This window comes from Ovis aries, chromosome 3 (assembly GCF_016772045.2).
Source record: "Ovis aries strain OAR_USU_Benz2616 breed Rambouillet chromosome 3, ARS-UI_Ramb_v3.0, whole genome shotgun sequence".
Taxonomy (NCBI): domain Eukaryota; kingdom Metazoa; phylum Chordata; class Mammalia; order Artiodactyla; family Bovidae; genus Ovis; species Ovis aries.
The window spans coordinates 206,357,845-206,375,256 of NC_056056.1; the positions used below are offsets into that span (position 1 = coordinate 206,357,845).

At 39.6% G+C, this 17,412-nt stretch overlaps 1 protein-coding gene across 3 annotated transcripts in view; it reads left to right on the top strand.

Annotated features, from left to right (window-relative positions):
- Positions 1-17,412, top strand: part of LOC101104482 (alpha-1-macroglobulin-like) — a 54,990-nt gene that overhangs the window by 21,701 nt on the left and 15,877 nt on the right. For all 3 annotated transcript variants that reach the window (XM_060413438.1, XM_027967888.3, XM_060413439.1), the window contains 10 exons: positions 2,344-2,407; positions 7,181-7,323; positions 7,871-8,020; positions 10,843-11,007; positions 12,590-12,686; positions 14,432-14,624; positions 15,021-15,249; positions 16,055-16,181; positions 16,381-16,502; positions 17,082-17,133. In XM_060413438.1, the coding sequence (XP_060269421.1) occupies positions 2,344-2,407; positions 7,181-7,323; positions 7,871-8,020; positions 10,843-11,007; positions 12,590-12,686; positions 14,432-14,624; positions 15,021-15,249; positions 16,055-16,181; positions 16,381-16,502; positions 17,082-17,133 (1,342 nt within the window). The remainder of the gene's footprint in view (positions 1-2,343; positions 2,408-7,180; positions 7,324-7,870; positions 8,021-10,842; positions 11,008-12,589; positions 12,687-14,431; positions 14,625-15,020; positions 15,250-16,054; positions 16,182-16,380; positions 16,503-17,081; positions 17,134-17,412) is intronic.

Genomic DNA, 17,412 nt, shown 5'->3' on the forward strand with positions numbered 1-17,412 from the left:
ACCAGTCCTGTGGCCACTGCTGAGTTTTCCAAATTTGCTGGCATATTGAGTGTAGCACTTTCACAGCATCATCTTTTGGATTTGAAATAGCTCAGCTGGAATTTCATCACCTCCACTAGCTTTGTTCATAGTAACACATCCTAAGTTCTGCTTGACTTCACACCCCAGGTTGTCTGATTCTAGGTGAGTGATTACACCATCGTGGTTAGGGTCAGGCAGGAGGAGAAGGGGACAACAGAGGATGAGATGGTTGGACAGCATCACCAACTCAATGGACATGAGTTTGGGTAAACTCTGGAAGTTAGTGATGGACAGGGAGGCATGGCATGCTGCTGTTCATGGAGTTGCAAAGAGTCAGACATGACTGAGCGACTGAACTGGACTGAACTGAAGCCCTTTTTTATACAGTTCTTCGGTATATTCTAGAGGCTTCCTTGGTGGCTCAGATGGTAAAACATCTGCCTGCAATGTGGCAGACTGGGGTTCGATCCCTGGGCCGGGAAGATCCTCTGGAAAAGGAAATGCCAACCCACTCCAATACCCTTGCCTGGAAAATCCCATGGACAGCGGAGCCTTGTATGCTATAGTCCATGGGGTTGCAAAGAGTCAGACACAACTGAGCGACTTCACTTTCTGTATATTCTTGCCAACTCTTCTTAACATCTTCTGCTTCTGTTAGATTCACACCATTTCTTTCCTTTATTGTGCCCATCTTTGCATGAAATGCTACCTTGGTGTATTTAATTTTCTTGAATACTTATGCTTCATTGACTACACTGAAGTCTTTGACACAGTTTTCCACAACAAACTGTGGAAAATTCTGAAAGAGATGGGAATACAAGATCAGCTTATCTGCCTCCTGAGAAACCTGTATGCAGGTCAAGAAGCAACAGTTAGAACCAGACATGAAACAATGGACTGGTTCAAATTTGGGAAAAGAATATGTCAAGGCCGTATACTGTCACCCTGCCCATTTAACTTCTATGCAGAGTGCATCATGTGAAGTGCCAGTATGGATGAAGTACAAGCTGGAAGCAAGATTGCTGAGAGAAATATCAACAACCTCAGATATACAGATGACACCACCCTAATGGAAGAAAGCAAAGAGGAACTAAAGAGCCTCCTGATGAAGGTTAAAGACGAGAGTGAAAAAGCTGGCTTAAAACTCAACATTCAAAAAACTAAAATCATGGCATCCAGTCCCATCACTTCATGGCAAATAGATGGGGAAATAATGGAAACAATGACAAGCTTTATTTTCTTAGACTCCAAAGTCACTGCAGATGGTGACTGCAGCCATGAAATTAAAAGATGCTTGCTCCTGGAAGAAAAGCTATGACAAACCTAGACAGTGTATTAAAAAGCAGAGACATCACTTTACCTACAAAGGTGCATATAGTCAAAGCTCTGGTTTTTCCAATAGTCATGTACGGATTAGAGGCGGACCATAAAGAAGGCTAAGCACCAAAGAATTGATGCCTTCAAGCTGTTGTGCTAGAGAAGACTCTTGAAAGTCCCTTCGACAGCATGGAGATCAAACTGGTCAGTCCTAAAGGAAATCAACCCTGAATATTGATTGGAAAGACTGATGCTGAAGCTGAGGCTCCTATACTTTGGCCACCTGATGCAAAGAGCTGACTCATTGGAAAAAATCTTGATGCTGGGAAAGATTGAGGGCAGAAGGAGAAGAGGGTAACAGAGGATGAGATGGTTGGATGGCATCATTGACTTAATGGACATGAGTTTGAGCAAACTCTGTGAGATGGTGAAGGACAGGGAAGCCTGGTGAGCTGCAGTCCATGGGATTGCAAATAGTCAGACACAACTGAGCAATGAAACAACAGCAACATCGTTATTGCCAGAATTAAAGAAAAATCTTAAAATTATTTAGTTCAGTACCAGACACATGGAGAGTGTAAATGCTTTTAATTTTTTGCAGTTTTTTAAAATAAAGGCAGCAATAGATAATACTTACATTATATTTTATACCTCCCTTCACTATATATTGCTTTGCATATAATAGATGCTTAAAATATATGTTGAAAGAATATGTAAATTTAAAATATTAATATCCAAGATAAGTAGTAAATAGTAAGAAAATTCTAAAACATTGTAAAATTACATGTTTGTCATTTAAAGTATATTGTGTGAAGTTTATTACTTAAACTACACATATTGGAAAATATTGGAAGAGAAATTTAGTAAACAAAAGTAACTTTTGGGTTGAAATAGTGAGATTCTTGTTATTTGTGAATTATAAATATGTTATTTGTATATTATAAATACGTAAGTTTAAAAACTACCCTTTAAAATGATACTAAACATGTTTCCCTCTGTCTTCAGATCAAAGCAAGAGGAAGCATTGCTCAATCAGGAACCCATGTGTTATCCATTAAACAAGGAGAGTGTAAGTATTTTCAGGATTTCCTATTTTTTTTTCTCTTAAATTGCTCTAAACACTTTAGCTATTTCTTACATCAGAGCAAATGGCTACCAACTTTCTTCCATCAATCAAAGATGGGGAAGCTGAGTTTAAAAGAATACTAGGTTCATTTTAGTACTTTTTAAAATCCTTTTTATAATGTTCCTATATTTTAAATTTTATTTCTAAAGTAAAATATATTCATTTTATTATTAAATTTTTTAATGCAGAAAATAACTGAAAAATGAAAATAATCACCAAAGAAATATTTTACTCTGTATGATTTTGTATTAGTTTCTTATTGCCTCTGTAGGAAGCTTGCTGGCTAAAAACCACACAAATTTACTTTCTTGTAGTTCTGTAGAAAGGAATCTTACTGGGCTAACATCAAGGTGTCAGCAGAATTAAATTCCTTCTGGAACTCCAGAGGATTACCTGTTTCCTCACCTTTTGCAGCTTCTAAAGACCTCCTGCATTCCTAAATTTATGGCTTCTTCTATCTTAAGTGCTAGCAACACACCATCTTCAAGTCTCTCACTTGTATTCCTGCCTCTCTCTTTTAGATCATACTTTCCTTCTGGATTTTCTTGAATCATAAATATCCATTGATATCTGTTAATTAACTTTTCAAGGAATACTCTATTACCAAAGAGACGTCTGTTTAGTCTCTTTGTTACATATCCCCAGGCTAAATCTCATAAGTAGCATCCCTTTTCTCCTGTTCATTTGAATTATAGGCTGTCAGTTTACCAAAACAATTTTTATTTTTAAAAAAAGCATATTTGGAAAGATCAAAAAGTCCATTCACCCAAGGTGAGTGAATATTTTCAAGAAAAATAAAGAATATGTATTATAAAGATTAGAACATATTTGTCTTTTATTTTTGACACACCGTTTCTCACATTAGTACCTGACACACAGTGAGTATACAATACATATTTTTTAACTAATTAGTAAATGAAGATTAAGAAATTTCATTATGATTTACAACTTAAATTTTTTGGAAAAAAAAGTTTCCCCATCAAAACTATACTTCAAGAGAGTCTATCTTCCTATCTTGATATAGCTCATAATAGGAGCTTTGCATAAAAACATTAATAAAACATGATCATTGCCCTCAAGATGCTATATTTTTTGTGCACTCTTCTGCTTATATGTTTGAATAAATCCCATTCTTTACTAAAAATTCTAATGGAAGAACTTAGAATTAAGTACTATTTCTTTATTTTGTAAAGTAGAAAAATTGCTAGTGAAAAAAAAAAAAGTCTCAACTTGCTTAAGATAAACTACTGTGCCAAGAAGGGTCTCTTTTCACTCTATTTCTCTTTTTATCTCTTTTTATTTAAGCAGTTCAACAAAACATAAAGCCAGCATTGCACTTCAACATTCTTCAGAATTTTCCAAATGAAGATTGATTTTTATTTAATCTCCTAACTCTATTTATTCACCACCTTTGTTGAAATAATCATAAAAAGCTGGAATAAAAAGACCTTTATAATTAATCATGACTTTTAGATTGTGCTTAAAATCTTGTAATTCTTTGAATTTCAAATTCATCTGTTATTAAATTTCTACTAACTCTATCAGTAAATGAAAGCTTTTTTTTCTAGTCTATCCATTTTTCCAGCAGCATGAGACGACCAAGGCCATAATAAAGACATACCACTCTAAACCCTGCTCACCTTAGATTCTCCTTAGGTCCATAAAATCTCTTTTCTAGATAAAAACTCTCTTACTAAATTTTTTTATTGCTTAAAAAAATTGAATTCAGGTACTCAAATATGGAACAGTCCCTCTAATTTTCCATTTATCATGGATTTTTATGGGACTGAACATTATCTTGGTTTTTCAAGAGCAGGTAAGTTTGTTCCCAATAGCATATCAAAAGCCAAATTTCCTCATGAGGAAATTTCTTCAAAATTAGTTCCTGCTTCCCTTGTCACTCAGCTGGTAAAGAATCTGCCTGCAATGCAGGAGACCTACGTTTGATCCCTGGATTGGGAAAATCCCCTAGAGAAGAGAAAAGCTACCCTTTCAGTATTCTGGCCTGGAGAATTTCATAAACTGTATAGTCCATGGGGTCACAGAGAGTCGGACACGACTGAGAAACTTTCAGTTCAGTTCAGTTCAGTTCAGTCCCTCAGTTGTGTCTCCCAGAGTTCACTCAGACTCATGTCCATCAAGTCGGTGATGCCATCCAGCCATCTCATCCTCAATGAGTCAACTGTTCACATGAGGTGGCCAAAGTACTGGAGTTTCAGCTTTAGCATTATTCCTTCCAAACAAATCCCAGGGCTGATCTCCTTCAGAATGGACTGGTTGCATCTCCTTGCAGTCCAAGGGACTCTCAAGAGTCTTCTCCAACACCACAGTTCAAAAGCATCAATTCTTCAGCACTCAGCCTTCTTCACAGTCCAACTCTCACATCCATACATGACCACAGGAAAAACCATAGCCTTGACTAGATGGACCTTAGTCGGCAAAGTAATGTCTCTGCTTTTGAATATGCTATCTAGGTTGGTCATAACTTTTCTTCTAAGGAGTAAGCGTCTTTTAATTTCATGGCTGCAGTCACCATCTGCAGTGATTTTGGAGCCCCGAAAAAAAAAGTCTGACACTGTTTCCTCTGTTTCCCCATCTATTTCCCATGAAGTGATGGGACTGGATGCCATGATCTTCATTTTCTAAATGTTGAGACTTAAGCCAGCTTTTTCACTCTCCTCTTTCACTTTCATCAAGAGGCTTTTTAGCTCCTCTTCACTTTCTGCCATAAGGGTGATGTCATCTGCATATCTGAGGTTATTGATATTTCTCCCAGCAATCTTCATTCCAGCTTGTGTTTCTTCCAGTCCAGCGATTCTCATGATGTACTCTGCATAGAAGTGTAATAAGCAGGGTGACAATATACAGCCTTGACGTACTCCTTTTCCTATTTGGAACCAGTCTGTTGTTCCATGTCCATTTCTAACTGTTGCTTCCTGGCCTGCATACAGATTTCTCAAGAGGCACGTTAGGTGGTCTGGTATCCCCATCTCTTTCAGAATTTTCCACAGTTTATTGTGATCCACACAGTCAAAGGCTTTGGCATAGTCAATAAAGCAGAAATAGATGTTTTTCTGGAACTAACTTTCACTAATAGAATTTAAATCCTACGTAGTATGTTAAGTATCTTGAGAGGTGAAATGGGGAGAAGGAAGTGTCTCTGTAAGATAAAGCATACTTTATTTTGATGATAGCTATGTAAATGGTTGTTTTTCCACTTGTCTTGGATTTCTGGGAAGCTGTTAAATTTAAGCACTCTAGTGTTTAATCGTTCATTATGGCATCTTAATAATTAATTCCTGTCTATGTTTAGCCCTGCTTCAGAAATTTAATTTCATATGGTTTTAGTTTTATTACTTCAATTTTTTTTTTTACTAATTCATTTTCTAAATTTATTTTTAATTGGAGGATAATTGCTTTCCAATGGTATATTGGTTTCTGCCATACAAAAATATGAACCAGACACTAGTTCACATTTATTTTAACCCTGCTGTTTTGTGTATTTTCCCCACAAGTTGCCCTCAAGTATTCTATAGATGTATAAGACAACAGCTTTAAAATAAATGTATGCTACAAAGATCAGACAGAACAAGATTAAAGGTGCGTGAATTAAACACTATGTAATTCACACAGAAAACAACTGAAATAGATGCATTATAAAAATCAGAGGCATACTATATTTTGTACATGATTATGTGTACCTGTGCTTTTGCTTAGTCACTCAGTCATGTCTGACTCTTTTCAGTCCCAGGGACTGAAAGCCTGCCAGGTTCCTCTGTCCATGGAGATTCTCCAGGCAAAGATACTGGAGTGGGTTGCCATGCCCTCCTCCAGGGTGTCTTCCCAACTCAGGGATTGAACCCAGGTCTCCCACATTGCAGGTGGATTCTTTACCAGCTGAGCCACTAGGGATGCCCAAGAATACTGGAGTGGGTAACCTATCCCTTCTCCAGGAGATCTTCCCGACCCATGGATTGAACCAGGGTCTCCTGCATTGCAGGCCTATTCTTTACCAGCTGAACTACCAGGGAAACCCATGTGTACCTATATCTCTGCTCTATTGTAAATGGCCTGAAGATAAAGACTGTGTTGCATTCTTTGACTTGCCCTCATGCATATGACAGGCTTCCCTGGACATGACTGAGCAACTAAGCACATTCGTATGACAACACTTGTGCTGACTGTATCATAGAGATCAGTAAAGATGTCTAGAAGTTCTTCTCTCTTGACTTCTTAATGTCTTTTTTTTTAATTTAAAAATAGAGACTTACTGAATGTTCTTTCCTTCTTAAGCAGAGGAAATTAACAATGTAATCTACATCTTTAAGGAAAATAGTATCAGTAGTTCAGCATATGTTTACTGAATACTACTGCATAGAATCTGCCTGCAATGCAGGAGATCCAGGTTTGATCCCTAGGTGGGGAAAATCCCTTGGAAAAGGGAATGGCAACCCACTCCAGTATTCTTGCCTGAAGAATTCCATGGACAGAGGAGCCTGGAGGGCTACAATCCATGGAGTCACATAGAGTCAGACATGACTGAGAGACTAACACTTTCACTTTCACTGCAAGCGCAATGGCATAAAGGCAAGTCTTTTTGTAACTTTAGTACACTCCACATATAAATAAGTAAAATAATTTGAGAGGCTCCTCTTCCTAAAACTGAAGCTCTTCCCTCCTCCTAATCTATTATCTTGAACTTTCTTTACTTTGCAGTAAAAGGGGTATTTTCCTTCTCCTTTCGAGTGAAATCAACCATTGCTCCTATAGCCCAGTTACTTGTTTATACCATTTTACCTAATGGAGAAGTTGTCGCAGATGCTGAGACGCTCGACATTGAAAACTGTTTTGCCAATAAGGTGGGTGTTTTGTTTAAGCCCAGTCCTTTTCTTCATCTCCTCTTTTTGAAACATGGAAAATAAGGAACTTATGTTCATTAAAAGACGGTCAGGTGGTGCTTCTAAAACTTTCTGCCAAAGGATCTCTAATAGCAGAGAATGATAACAAAAGCTGAGTAGTTCAAAGCAGGTGGCCATTAGCATGATTTCTTGCAAGTCTCTTGTTTTATCTGAAAATTCATGAGGAATTCAAAATATATTCTAGGGACTTCCCTGGGGTGTGTGCTGTGTGCTAAATTGCTTCACTCAGTCCAACTCTTTGTGACCCTATGGACCATAGCCCACCAGGCTCCTCTGTCTATGGGATTCTCCAGGCATGAATACTGGAGTGGGTTGCCATGCCTTCCTCCAGGGGATCTTTCTGGTCCAGGGATCAAACCTGCATCTCTTACCTGCATTGCAGGTGGATTCTTGATTACTAGCACCACCTGGGAAGCCTGGCGTAGAAGAGTGTTTTAAGATTGTAACAGTTGGAAAATTCATTGCTATAATTATATCCTCCTTACAGGTAAATCTGAGCTTCTCCTCAACCCAAGGCCTTCCAGCCTCAAACACCAGCCTGAAGATCACAGCCACTCCTTACTCTCTCTGTGGCCTCCGAGCCGTGGACAAGAGTGTCCTGCTAATGAAGCCTGAAGCTGAGCTCTCACCTCAGTCAGTGAGTCCCATCTCAGTCTCGGATATCAGAAAATACACACATGATATGACCATTTCTGGAAGCTGGAAGTTATACCTGCAAAGGACAAGTTCTTTAGAGTGTCAGGAATAGTGCACTAAGTCACATAAGAGTTTGAATTCTACTTGTTTCTGAAAAAGACATTGCACAAGATGCTTTCCACAGATCATCTCACTTCATTGTCTGCTACGATGTATCAAAGACTGAGCAATCTTGCCCACCTGTGCCTCGCACAGTCCTCACATGTAAAAGATGCTCAACACATTTTTAATGAGTAAAGAAATGAATAATTCCTTAAGGAGGGCATTATTACCTTCATTTTATGGAATAAGAAAACACAACAGAGTTAGATTAAGGAACTATAGAAACAATGCACCAAAAAATATATTTTAAAGGTAGAATTTGAACCAAATTTTATTCGATGCCATGTCTAACACACCACAGTTCCAGATAGTATGTGAAATGTCAAATTTTTAAATCTTCTCCAAAGTCCAGGCACTTACTTGTTTTAAGTATTGACAAAAGAGATTTCAATCAAACTTTCAAACATGTTTCTTGGGACTTCCCTGGTGGTCCAATGGATCAGACTCTGCTTCTACTGCAGGGATCTCAGATCCCTGCTTGGGGAATTAAGATCCCATATGCTGCGCAGCACAGCTTAAAAAAAAAAAAAGACGTTTCTTATAATGAAAAACTTGTAAAAGAGTTCAGTTTTACAGTCTTCGTTGTCCATTTATTTATTTAACAAATATCCACTGCATTTTGACTACAAGATAGTGCTCTGAGAATAAGAGTTCTAGTGGTGAAAAATAGATGTGGTCTTTGAGCATTTTAGATTCATAGTCTCATGTGTTAAGCAAGCAAGCAACAAAAACACATTAACAAATAGTAGTTCTAAGTGTCAGTAAGTATCATTTAAGGAATAAACAGGATGTTGAGATGAAGAAAACAGTTGAGCAAGTTTTAATGTAGTGATCGGGATCTCTTCTTAGATTGTCAAATAACAGGGGCAGGGGCAGGGAATGTAAAGAATGAAAGCAGCATGGAAGTCCTGAGGCCAGAACAACAGAGTGTTTCCAAAGGAAACGGTAATGACCTCCCATAAAGTGGTGAGAGAAAAGGATGGTAGAGGCAGTTGGTGGAATGAAAGTCAGGAAGATCATAAGGAGGACCGTGAACTTGGAGTGGAATTAGGCATTGACAGCAAAGTGAAAAGTGAAAGTGAAGTCGTTCAGTCATGTCTGACTCTTTTGTGATCCCATGGACTGTAGCCTACCAGGATCCTCCGCCCATGGGATTTTCCAAGCAAGAGAACTGGAGTGGGTTGCCATTTCCTTCTCCAGGGGATCCTCCCGACCTAGGAATTGAATTGACAGCAAAGGCAATGATATATCAGTGAAGAGTTTAAAGCAGGAGAGCGACGATTTAGATTTACCTAGTTATGAAGATCCTGTTTGCTGTTCTAAGTGTGGGAGCAAGAACGAAAGCATGGAAATAGGAGACTATGGTAGTAGCTTAGATAAGAGATGACAACAGGTCCGCATGGAGTCAGTGTGTCTTTAGCAGCCTGAATACTGTACGACTGAGCAGGTGGCCTTATGATGGGGCTTCCCAGATGGTACTAGTGGTAAAGAACCTGCCTGCCAGTGTAGAAGACATAAGAGATGCGGGTTCTATCCCTGGAATGGGAAGATCCCCTGGAGGAGGGCATAGCAACCCACTCCAGTATTCTTGCCTGGAGAATCCCATGGACAGAGGAGCCTGGTGAGCTACAGTCCATAGGGTCATAAAGAATCGGACACAACTGAAGCAACTCAGCGTGCACGCACAAGGCCAAAACTGAACTAGAATGAATTTATTTCTGGGTTAACTTTGCATCTAGTTTCCTCCTGAGTTAAACTTGGTCCTACAGCAGTAGACTAGGGGTGGGGGGGGGGAAACCTGGTAAGGATATAATCACATAAAGTGGGAAAAGGAAACAAATTAAGTATTTACAGAGGTTGTTTCTAGGTGATGGATATGAATGACTTCTATTCTTTCATAATGCTTCTCTGTGCTTTCTTTTAAAAGTTGGACCTAGGGTCTGTCAAACAGAGTGCAGTATGTCAGAAAGAGAAAAACAAATGTATTAATGCATATATGTAGAGTCTAGAAAAATGGTACTGATGAACTTATTTCCAGGGCAGGAATAGAGACACAGACAGAGAGAATGACATATAGGCACAGGGTGGGGAAGGGGAGAGTGGGGCGAACTGGGAAATTAGGACTGACATATATACACTACCATGTATAAAATAGATGGTTAGCAGGAACCTGCTGTAAAGCAGAGGAAGCTCAGCTTGGTGCTCTGCGATGACCTGGAGGGGTGGGATGAGACGTGAAGTGGGAGGATGTTCCAAGAGGGAGGGGATACATGTATACATATAGCTGATTCACTTTGTTGTACAGCAGAAGCTAACGCCACATTGCAAAGCAATTATACACCAATAAATATAAATAAAATTCAAAAGATAATTTTTTAAAAAAAGGAGGCATTTGGGCTGGAGACAAAGAGACTTGAGTTTTAGGCTAAATGACCTCTGAGTCTTTCATCAATGAATTTGATTTCTTTATACATTATTTTCTTTTGTACAACAAAATGATTGGGATCCATAACCTTTGATATCACTCCATGATTTCTGTGTCATGTTTTATAATGTTGCTATGGGAGTATTAAATAAACACCAAGATCTCTTAAACTCCAGATTGAACATTATCTCACTTTATAAAATACAGAACAGTTTTTCCTTTGTTCTACTTTGCAGGTGTATAATTTGCTACCAGTAAAGAGAACCTTTAGCATGGGATATGGAGACCACATGAATGAAGATGGGGAAAAATGCATCAATGCGGAAGACATAACTCACAATGGAATCATTTACGCTCCAAGGCAGCTCATCAGTGATGATGATGTTTACAGTATCTTTGAGGTAATTCCTCTTCTTAAAAACACAACCTAAATTGATCTCTGCATCATCATCAAGATGGAGAAGAAACGGATTTCTAAGCTCCAGAATCTAATCTTCCTCTCAACCACCAAAAAACAAAGCTATGATTAACAGAAAAATATTGAAATGTCAGAAGCATGGAGAACTTTGTAGACACACAGACAGTCAGTCATGAATTTCTCTGACACTTTAAGAGCAAGGGGTATACTTTTAGGGCCCGCAACTTTAACCAAGTTGATCCCAAAGCTAGTTGTCACCGTCATATATCCTCTCAGTGATTCTCAGAGATTCCAATACGTGAGAAAAACAAAGCAAACATTTCCCACAGAGCCTCTGACATCCTTAAAAAGAGAAGTGAATACTCTGTCGGCAACCACTGCAACAGGCATTTCACAATAAATGACTCTGCAAATGACTGAATACATAGAGTAAAATACTGCAGCCAACAGTTTCAGTGCAGTAAAATTTCAGGTGAATTGAAAGTAGCTGTTCATACAGAAGAATTTATAAAACTTGCAGTGGAAGCATTAGCATGCCTTAGGTACCCTGGAGCAAATGTGTATCTTTAACTGCAGTTAGGCAGAGTTATGAAAGGAAAGTTTATCCAAGTTGTGAGATTAAATCTTAGCTCCACCAAAAAGGACTGAAAACACTCTCTATACCTTGAGGAAGCCATGTGTCGTACTGCTGTGGAGGTCTGCAGCTTAGCTGAGAGCAGTTTAAACCTCCCTTTTCTGGAGCCTCCAGAATCAGTTGGTGATGGAGGGAGAAAAAGAAGGCTCTTTATTAACTGTTAAATGTTTCTTTCTGACTTCTTTCTCCCTGTTCCATACCACAGCCACCACTGACAACTGTGCTTCAGAGTCCCACAGCTTCCCTAGCACTCTAGAGGACAGCAAGTAGTATTTAACTGTGACTAATATTGAAGAAGGAGGAAGTCTGTAACAGGAATCAAGGAATCAAGCTACTGTGGATGTCTGCATGGGTGTTTTGCATGCAGAGTTTCAGTATACTTAAAACTGAAAAAGAAAAAAAAAACGAAAGGATAAATCACAAAAGGGATGAGCTGAACACAGATATTCAGGCAAAGGCATATTTCCCAATAAAACAAAAACAAAGCAAAGTGTAATGACTATGAAGAAAAACCTCCAATATGCAACCCTACAATTTCAAATGAAAAGAAACAAAAAACTATTCTCTGCAACAAAGTTAATGTGTGGTTTAAGGCAGGGGGAGGAAGGGAAGAAAAACATCCAAAGCTAAAACACTCAGTTTCTTGGAGGCAAAAGATAATTAAAGGGGCTCCAAGCATACAGGAGACAAAATTCAGAAATAGGAATCAGAAGTAGATTCTAATCCCAACTCCCATTCATTAATTGGATGATCTGGACTCTCTGTGACCCCATTTTCATTTTTATAAAATACCTCTCTTCTCCATTGGGTGGAATTTTCACGATAATCCTGAGTTCTATGTATAATACTAAGGGTATAATACAGATGTAAGAAAATATCCCAGTCTCTAGACTGGATTGCCTATATGCTTTAATAATTATTTTTCTTCCAGTCTGCAGGATTAAATATTTTTACCAACTCAAAAATCCACAAGCCATATTTTTGCCAGCCGCTTCCATATCCAGGAATGTCTATAAACTATGCATATGGTAAGGGTGAAAGTTATTTATCCACTAAAATAATAGAAGAAAAGTAATGTTTTGCTGGGTTGTGATGAAAAAACATTTTTTAGGTACTGAATGTTATGACTCTGCAGCAATTTCTCAGTAAAATTTCCTCAAATAACTTTTTTCTCTAGGGAAAAAATGAAGCATTATGATTTCTCTGTCTCTCTCTAATCAAAATTAAATACAGTCGTGGTACTTTAAATCCTCTTTATCTACTGTGCCTTCAGTATCTGAATTAGTCAAGATAAGATAAATTATACCGCCTTAGCAAACAAACCCCCACATCTCAGAGTCTAAGCTGCTGCTGCTGCTGCTAAGTCGCTTCAGTTGTGTCCAACTCTGTGCAACCCCATAGATGGCAGCCCACTAGGCTCCTCTGTCCCTGGGATTCTCCAGGCAAGAACACTGGAGTGGGTTGCCATTTCCTTTTCCAATGCATGAAAGTGAAAAGTGAAAGTGAAGTCACAGTCTAAGCACCTAACAGTTAATTTTAATGCTCTCACAAAAACTGCTTGTGAGCCCAGGGGCTGTTCAAAACACCTCCATTGGTCAGAACACGACCAATCATTGTCAAGGAGATTCATTCAGCTTTCCTCTTGTGACTCTATCTCCAGCAAGCCTTTCAAGGTTACTATCTTGGAGAAGAAGGAGTAGATATGCACATGACTTTACAGCCAGCTGTGGAAGTGGCACAGATCATGGTGCCCTATCTGCAAGGGATCTGAGAAATGTGAACGATTATATGGATATTATTTGCCTCTGTCGTTCTTTCATGGAAATCAGTGATTCTGACAAGTTAAATAATAGAATAGAATAATTCAACTTTTGGCAGATATACTGTTAGTCTCCTTGTGTATCTCAAGTATACATAGAAAAGAGGAAAATCAAAAAGATTCTGTTTTCTCTTCTGCTGCTAACAGAGACATTTCTCTAGGCATGCTGAGATGCCTACGAATCCTGTTTCCTCCTGTGCTGTGTGCTGAGCTACGTCACTTCAGTCACGTCCAACTCTTTGTGAGCCTGTTAACTGTAGCCTGCCAGGCTCCTCCGTCCATGGGATTCTTGAATATTGGAGTGGGTTGCCATGCCCACCTCCACTTGATCTTCCTGACCCAGAGATTGAACTCATGTCTCTTACGTCTCCTACATTGGCAGGCAGGTTCTTTACCACTAGTGACACCTGGGAAGCCCATAAGCAGTATGTGCTGTGCTGTTCTTAGTCACTTAGTCATGTCTGACTCTTTGCAACCCCATAGACTGCAGCCTGCCAGGCTTCTCTGTCCATGGGGATTCTCCAGGCAAGACTACTGGAGTGGGTTGCCATGCCCTCCTCCAGGGGGTCTTCCCGACCCAGGGATCAAACTCAGGTCTCCCACATTGCATGCAGATTCTTTACCATCTGAGCAGTATGGGAGTGGTGGGGGTGGTTAAACTACTCTTTATTCTTCCTTTCACCAGTTGAAAAATCAGCTTAGGGAGAGTTACATTTGTTTTCATTTCTAGAGAAAAATACATTTGCCTCTAAACTATTTGATGAAGCAGCAGGATTAACCTTCCAATAAGACAAACAGATGAGAAAACAAAGTAAGAAGGTGGTAGGGTAAATTGTTCTAATCAAAGGCATTCCCTGAGTGTATGGCCTTATTCTACTTGATACATAAGGCGGCTCTGAGAACTTGATGATAAAACTCAGGCTTACATTAGGCCCTCGTGTTGTCTCTCCACAGCTCCAGGTGCACCAGGTGCACTAGGTCAACCAGGCCCACCAGGTCCACCAGGCCCCGAAGTTGGACTAGCAGGTGTAGGTCCAGGGTTAGTTTATCCATTGGATATGAGAGAAGACTCTTCAGCTATGAAAGTGAAAGAAACAATCCGAAAGTATTTCCCTGAGACCTGGATCTGGGAGTTGACGCCACTCGAGTAAGTTGTGTGCTGCTTGGAACTGAGTTCGTAGGAGGATTTGAATCCTCTTCTATGATTCCGGTGTAATTGTAGGGCCAGTCCTTTCTGTTTTGCCCGACTCTTTTCTGATAGATGTGTAGATTCGTAGTTCATTTATCTCATAGCTAAACAAAGCAATTTTGTTTTTCTAATTTGTTCCTGAGATACTTAATAGAAAGCCACCCTTGACCCTAAAAAGAAAAAAAAAAAAGAAAAAAAAAATTTCAGAGACCTCTTTAGGAGCACCAAACTTTATATCAAGTTTAGCATTTATCACACTGGGTTTCTAAAGTGTCATGCTCTAGAGTCAGCTGTGGTCCATGCTTTTAAGAAAAGGAATTCATTGACTCTCGTCTTCTTTTTTCCCATCTCTAGTATGTGGGGCAAACGTGAGTTGGCAATCAAGGTCCCTGACACCGTCACGGACTGGAAAGCCAGCGCCCTCTGCTTGTCTGGAGCAGCAGGGCTTGGACTCTCGCCCACCGTCTCTCTCACAGCCTTCCAGCCCTTCTTCCTGGAACTCACTCTTCCCTATTCTGTGGTTCGGGGAGAAGCCTTCACACTCAAAGCCACTGTGTTCAACTATCTGTCCCATTGCATGCGGGTAAGGGCACTTGTCTGGATGTAAGTGAAGGAAGGAGGAAGGAACACACCATTCATTTCCTAAATCTCCTCCAGGTCATCTCCTAGTAAATCATAACTGAATACGATGTGGCCTAATTTTGGACTGGAATAGGTGCTAAGAACAAAGCTCCCCAACAGGTCCAAGGTGGTAAGGTTACAACCATCTGGGCTTCCCTGGTGACTCAGATAGTAAAGAATCTGCCTGCAGTGTGGGAGACCTGGGTTCAGTCCCTGGGTTGGGAAGATCCCTTGGAGAAGGTAATGTCAACCCACTCCAGTATTCTCGCCTGGAGAATCCCCAAGGACAGAGGAGCCTAGCGGGCTACAGTCCAGGGAGTGGCAAAGAGTCGGACACAACTGAGTGAATAACACTTCCACTTTCAAGTGCTAAGAACAAAGCTCCCAACAGATCCAAGGTGGTAAGGTTATAGTCATCCAGGACTCTATTTTATTTGTGTATTCCTGAATTCAGCTATTACCACCTGATTATTACCCACCTGATTATTTTTTCACTCTAACAAAAGAAAAGTATTTCTTCCTTGTGTTGGCACAAGCCTAAATCCTGAGTATTTATCTTGATTCCCATCAGTTTTTCAATGTCCTTATGGCAAACATCTAAACTACAAAATACTTGACAGGATTTACCTTGTCTGAACAGCTTCTCAAAGCCTCTCATTAGTGTGCATTGTCCCTTTAAGCGTCTTTCCCTCCCCCCACCCTGACACCCCATTACTGACCTTTTGCCTGTATTCTTTCTCCAACTTGTGGATGGGAATGGGGGACAGGTGAGCATACAGCTGGAGGCCTCTTCTGCCTTCTTGGCCATCCCAGTAGAGAAGAATGAAGAATCTCACTGTGTCTGTGGAAACAAGCAGAAAACCATGTCCTGGGCTGTGACCCCAAAGTCACTGGGTGAGTGATAACGGTGTTCAGGAATCCTACTTCCTTTGTTGTGCTGATAGCTTTCCACTTCCACTCAGATGCATGTGTTTCTCTCCTCCTTTGACTGATCAATGGAAGGAAAACAATTATATACATTGGAGAGGCTTAAAAAGAAGAAACCATTCAATATAGGATCACTGTTTAACTCCTTACGAATTTTATTCCCCAGGAGAGGTGAATTTCACAGCTACTGCAGAAGCCCTGCGGTCTCAGGAACTATGTGGCAGTGAGGTGCCTCACTTCCCAGAACTTGGACAGAAGGACACCGTTATCAAGCCTTTACTTGTTGAGGTATGAAGGTCTAATTTCTCTGAGTCTCAGAAGCTCTATTATGGAAATCGCATTATCTAACATGTATGTGGCAGTGACATTTCATTCCCATGAATATGAATATGTTCACAGCTCAAGCTTTCACTAACATTTTCTCTTCTAAAGTAATTGCTTCTTCTCTGATGCACTATCACTTCTCTTTTTTTTTAATTCATTTTTTAATTGGAGAATAATTGCTTTACAATGTTGTATTAGCTTCTACTGTACAACAATGTGAATCAGCTACATGTATACATGTATCCCCTCCTAAATCCTCCCTTCCACTCACCTCCCAAATCCCATCCCTCTAAGTCATTACAGAGCACTGAGCTGAGCTCCCTATGCTTACAGCAGCTTCTCACTAGTTATCTATTTCACACACAGTAGTATATATATGTCAATACTACTCTCTCAATTCACCCCACCCTCTCCTTCCTCCCTGTATCCACAAGTTTGTTCTCTATTCCTTCCCTGTAAATAGGTTCATCAGTACCATTTTTCTAGATTCTGTATATATATACACATAACTTTTCTTCTTAATTTTCTTCTTTCTATACAAAGCCTGAAGGAATAGAAAGAGAAGAAACTTTCAACACACTTCTCTGTGCATCAGGTAAGTGTCAGAAATAGATAAAATTTTTATGTTAAGCCACTTGCCAAAGTATATGATGTGAAATGCCCTTGGAGGCACGTTTTCTCTGGTGGAAAAAAAAGGAAAGAAGTATACTATCCCATGTGCAAATCGAAGGACATTTGATGGAGAACAAGCTTTTCCTGATGAGGGCATCGAAAAGTTAAAGAGATTCACTTAAAATTTCTTGGCCAATAATGAGGACTAAAGCTGATGACTATCGGACAGGATTCTTTCCAATACACCTTGCTTCCCAAACTT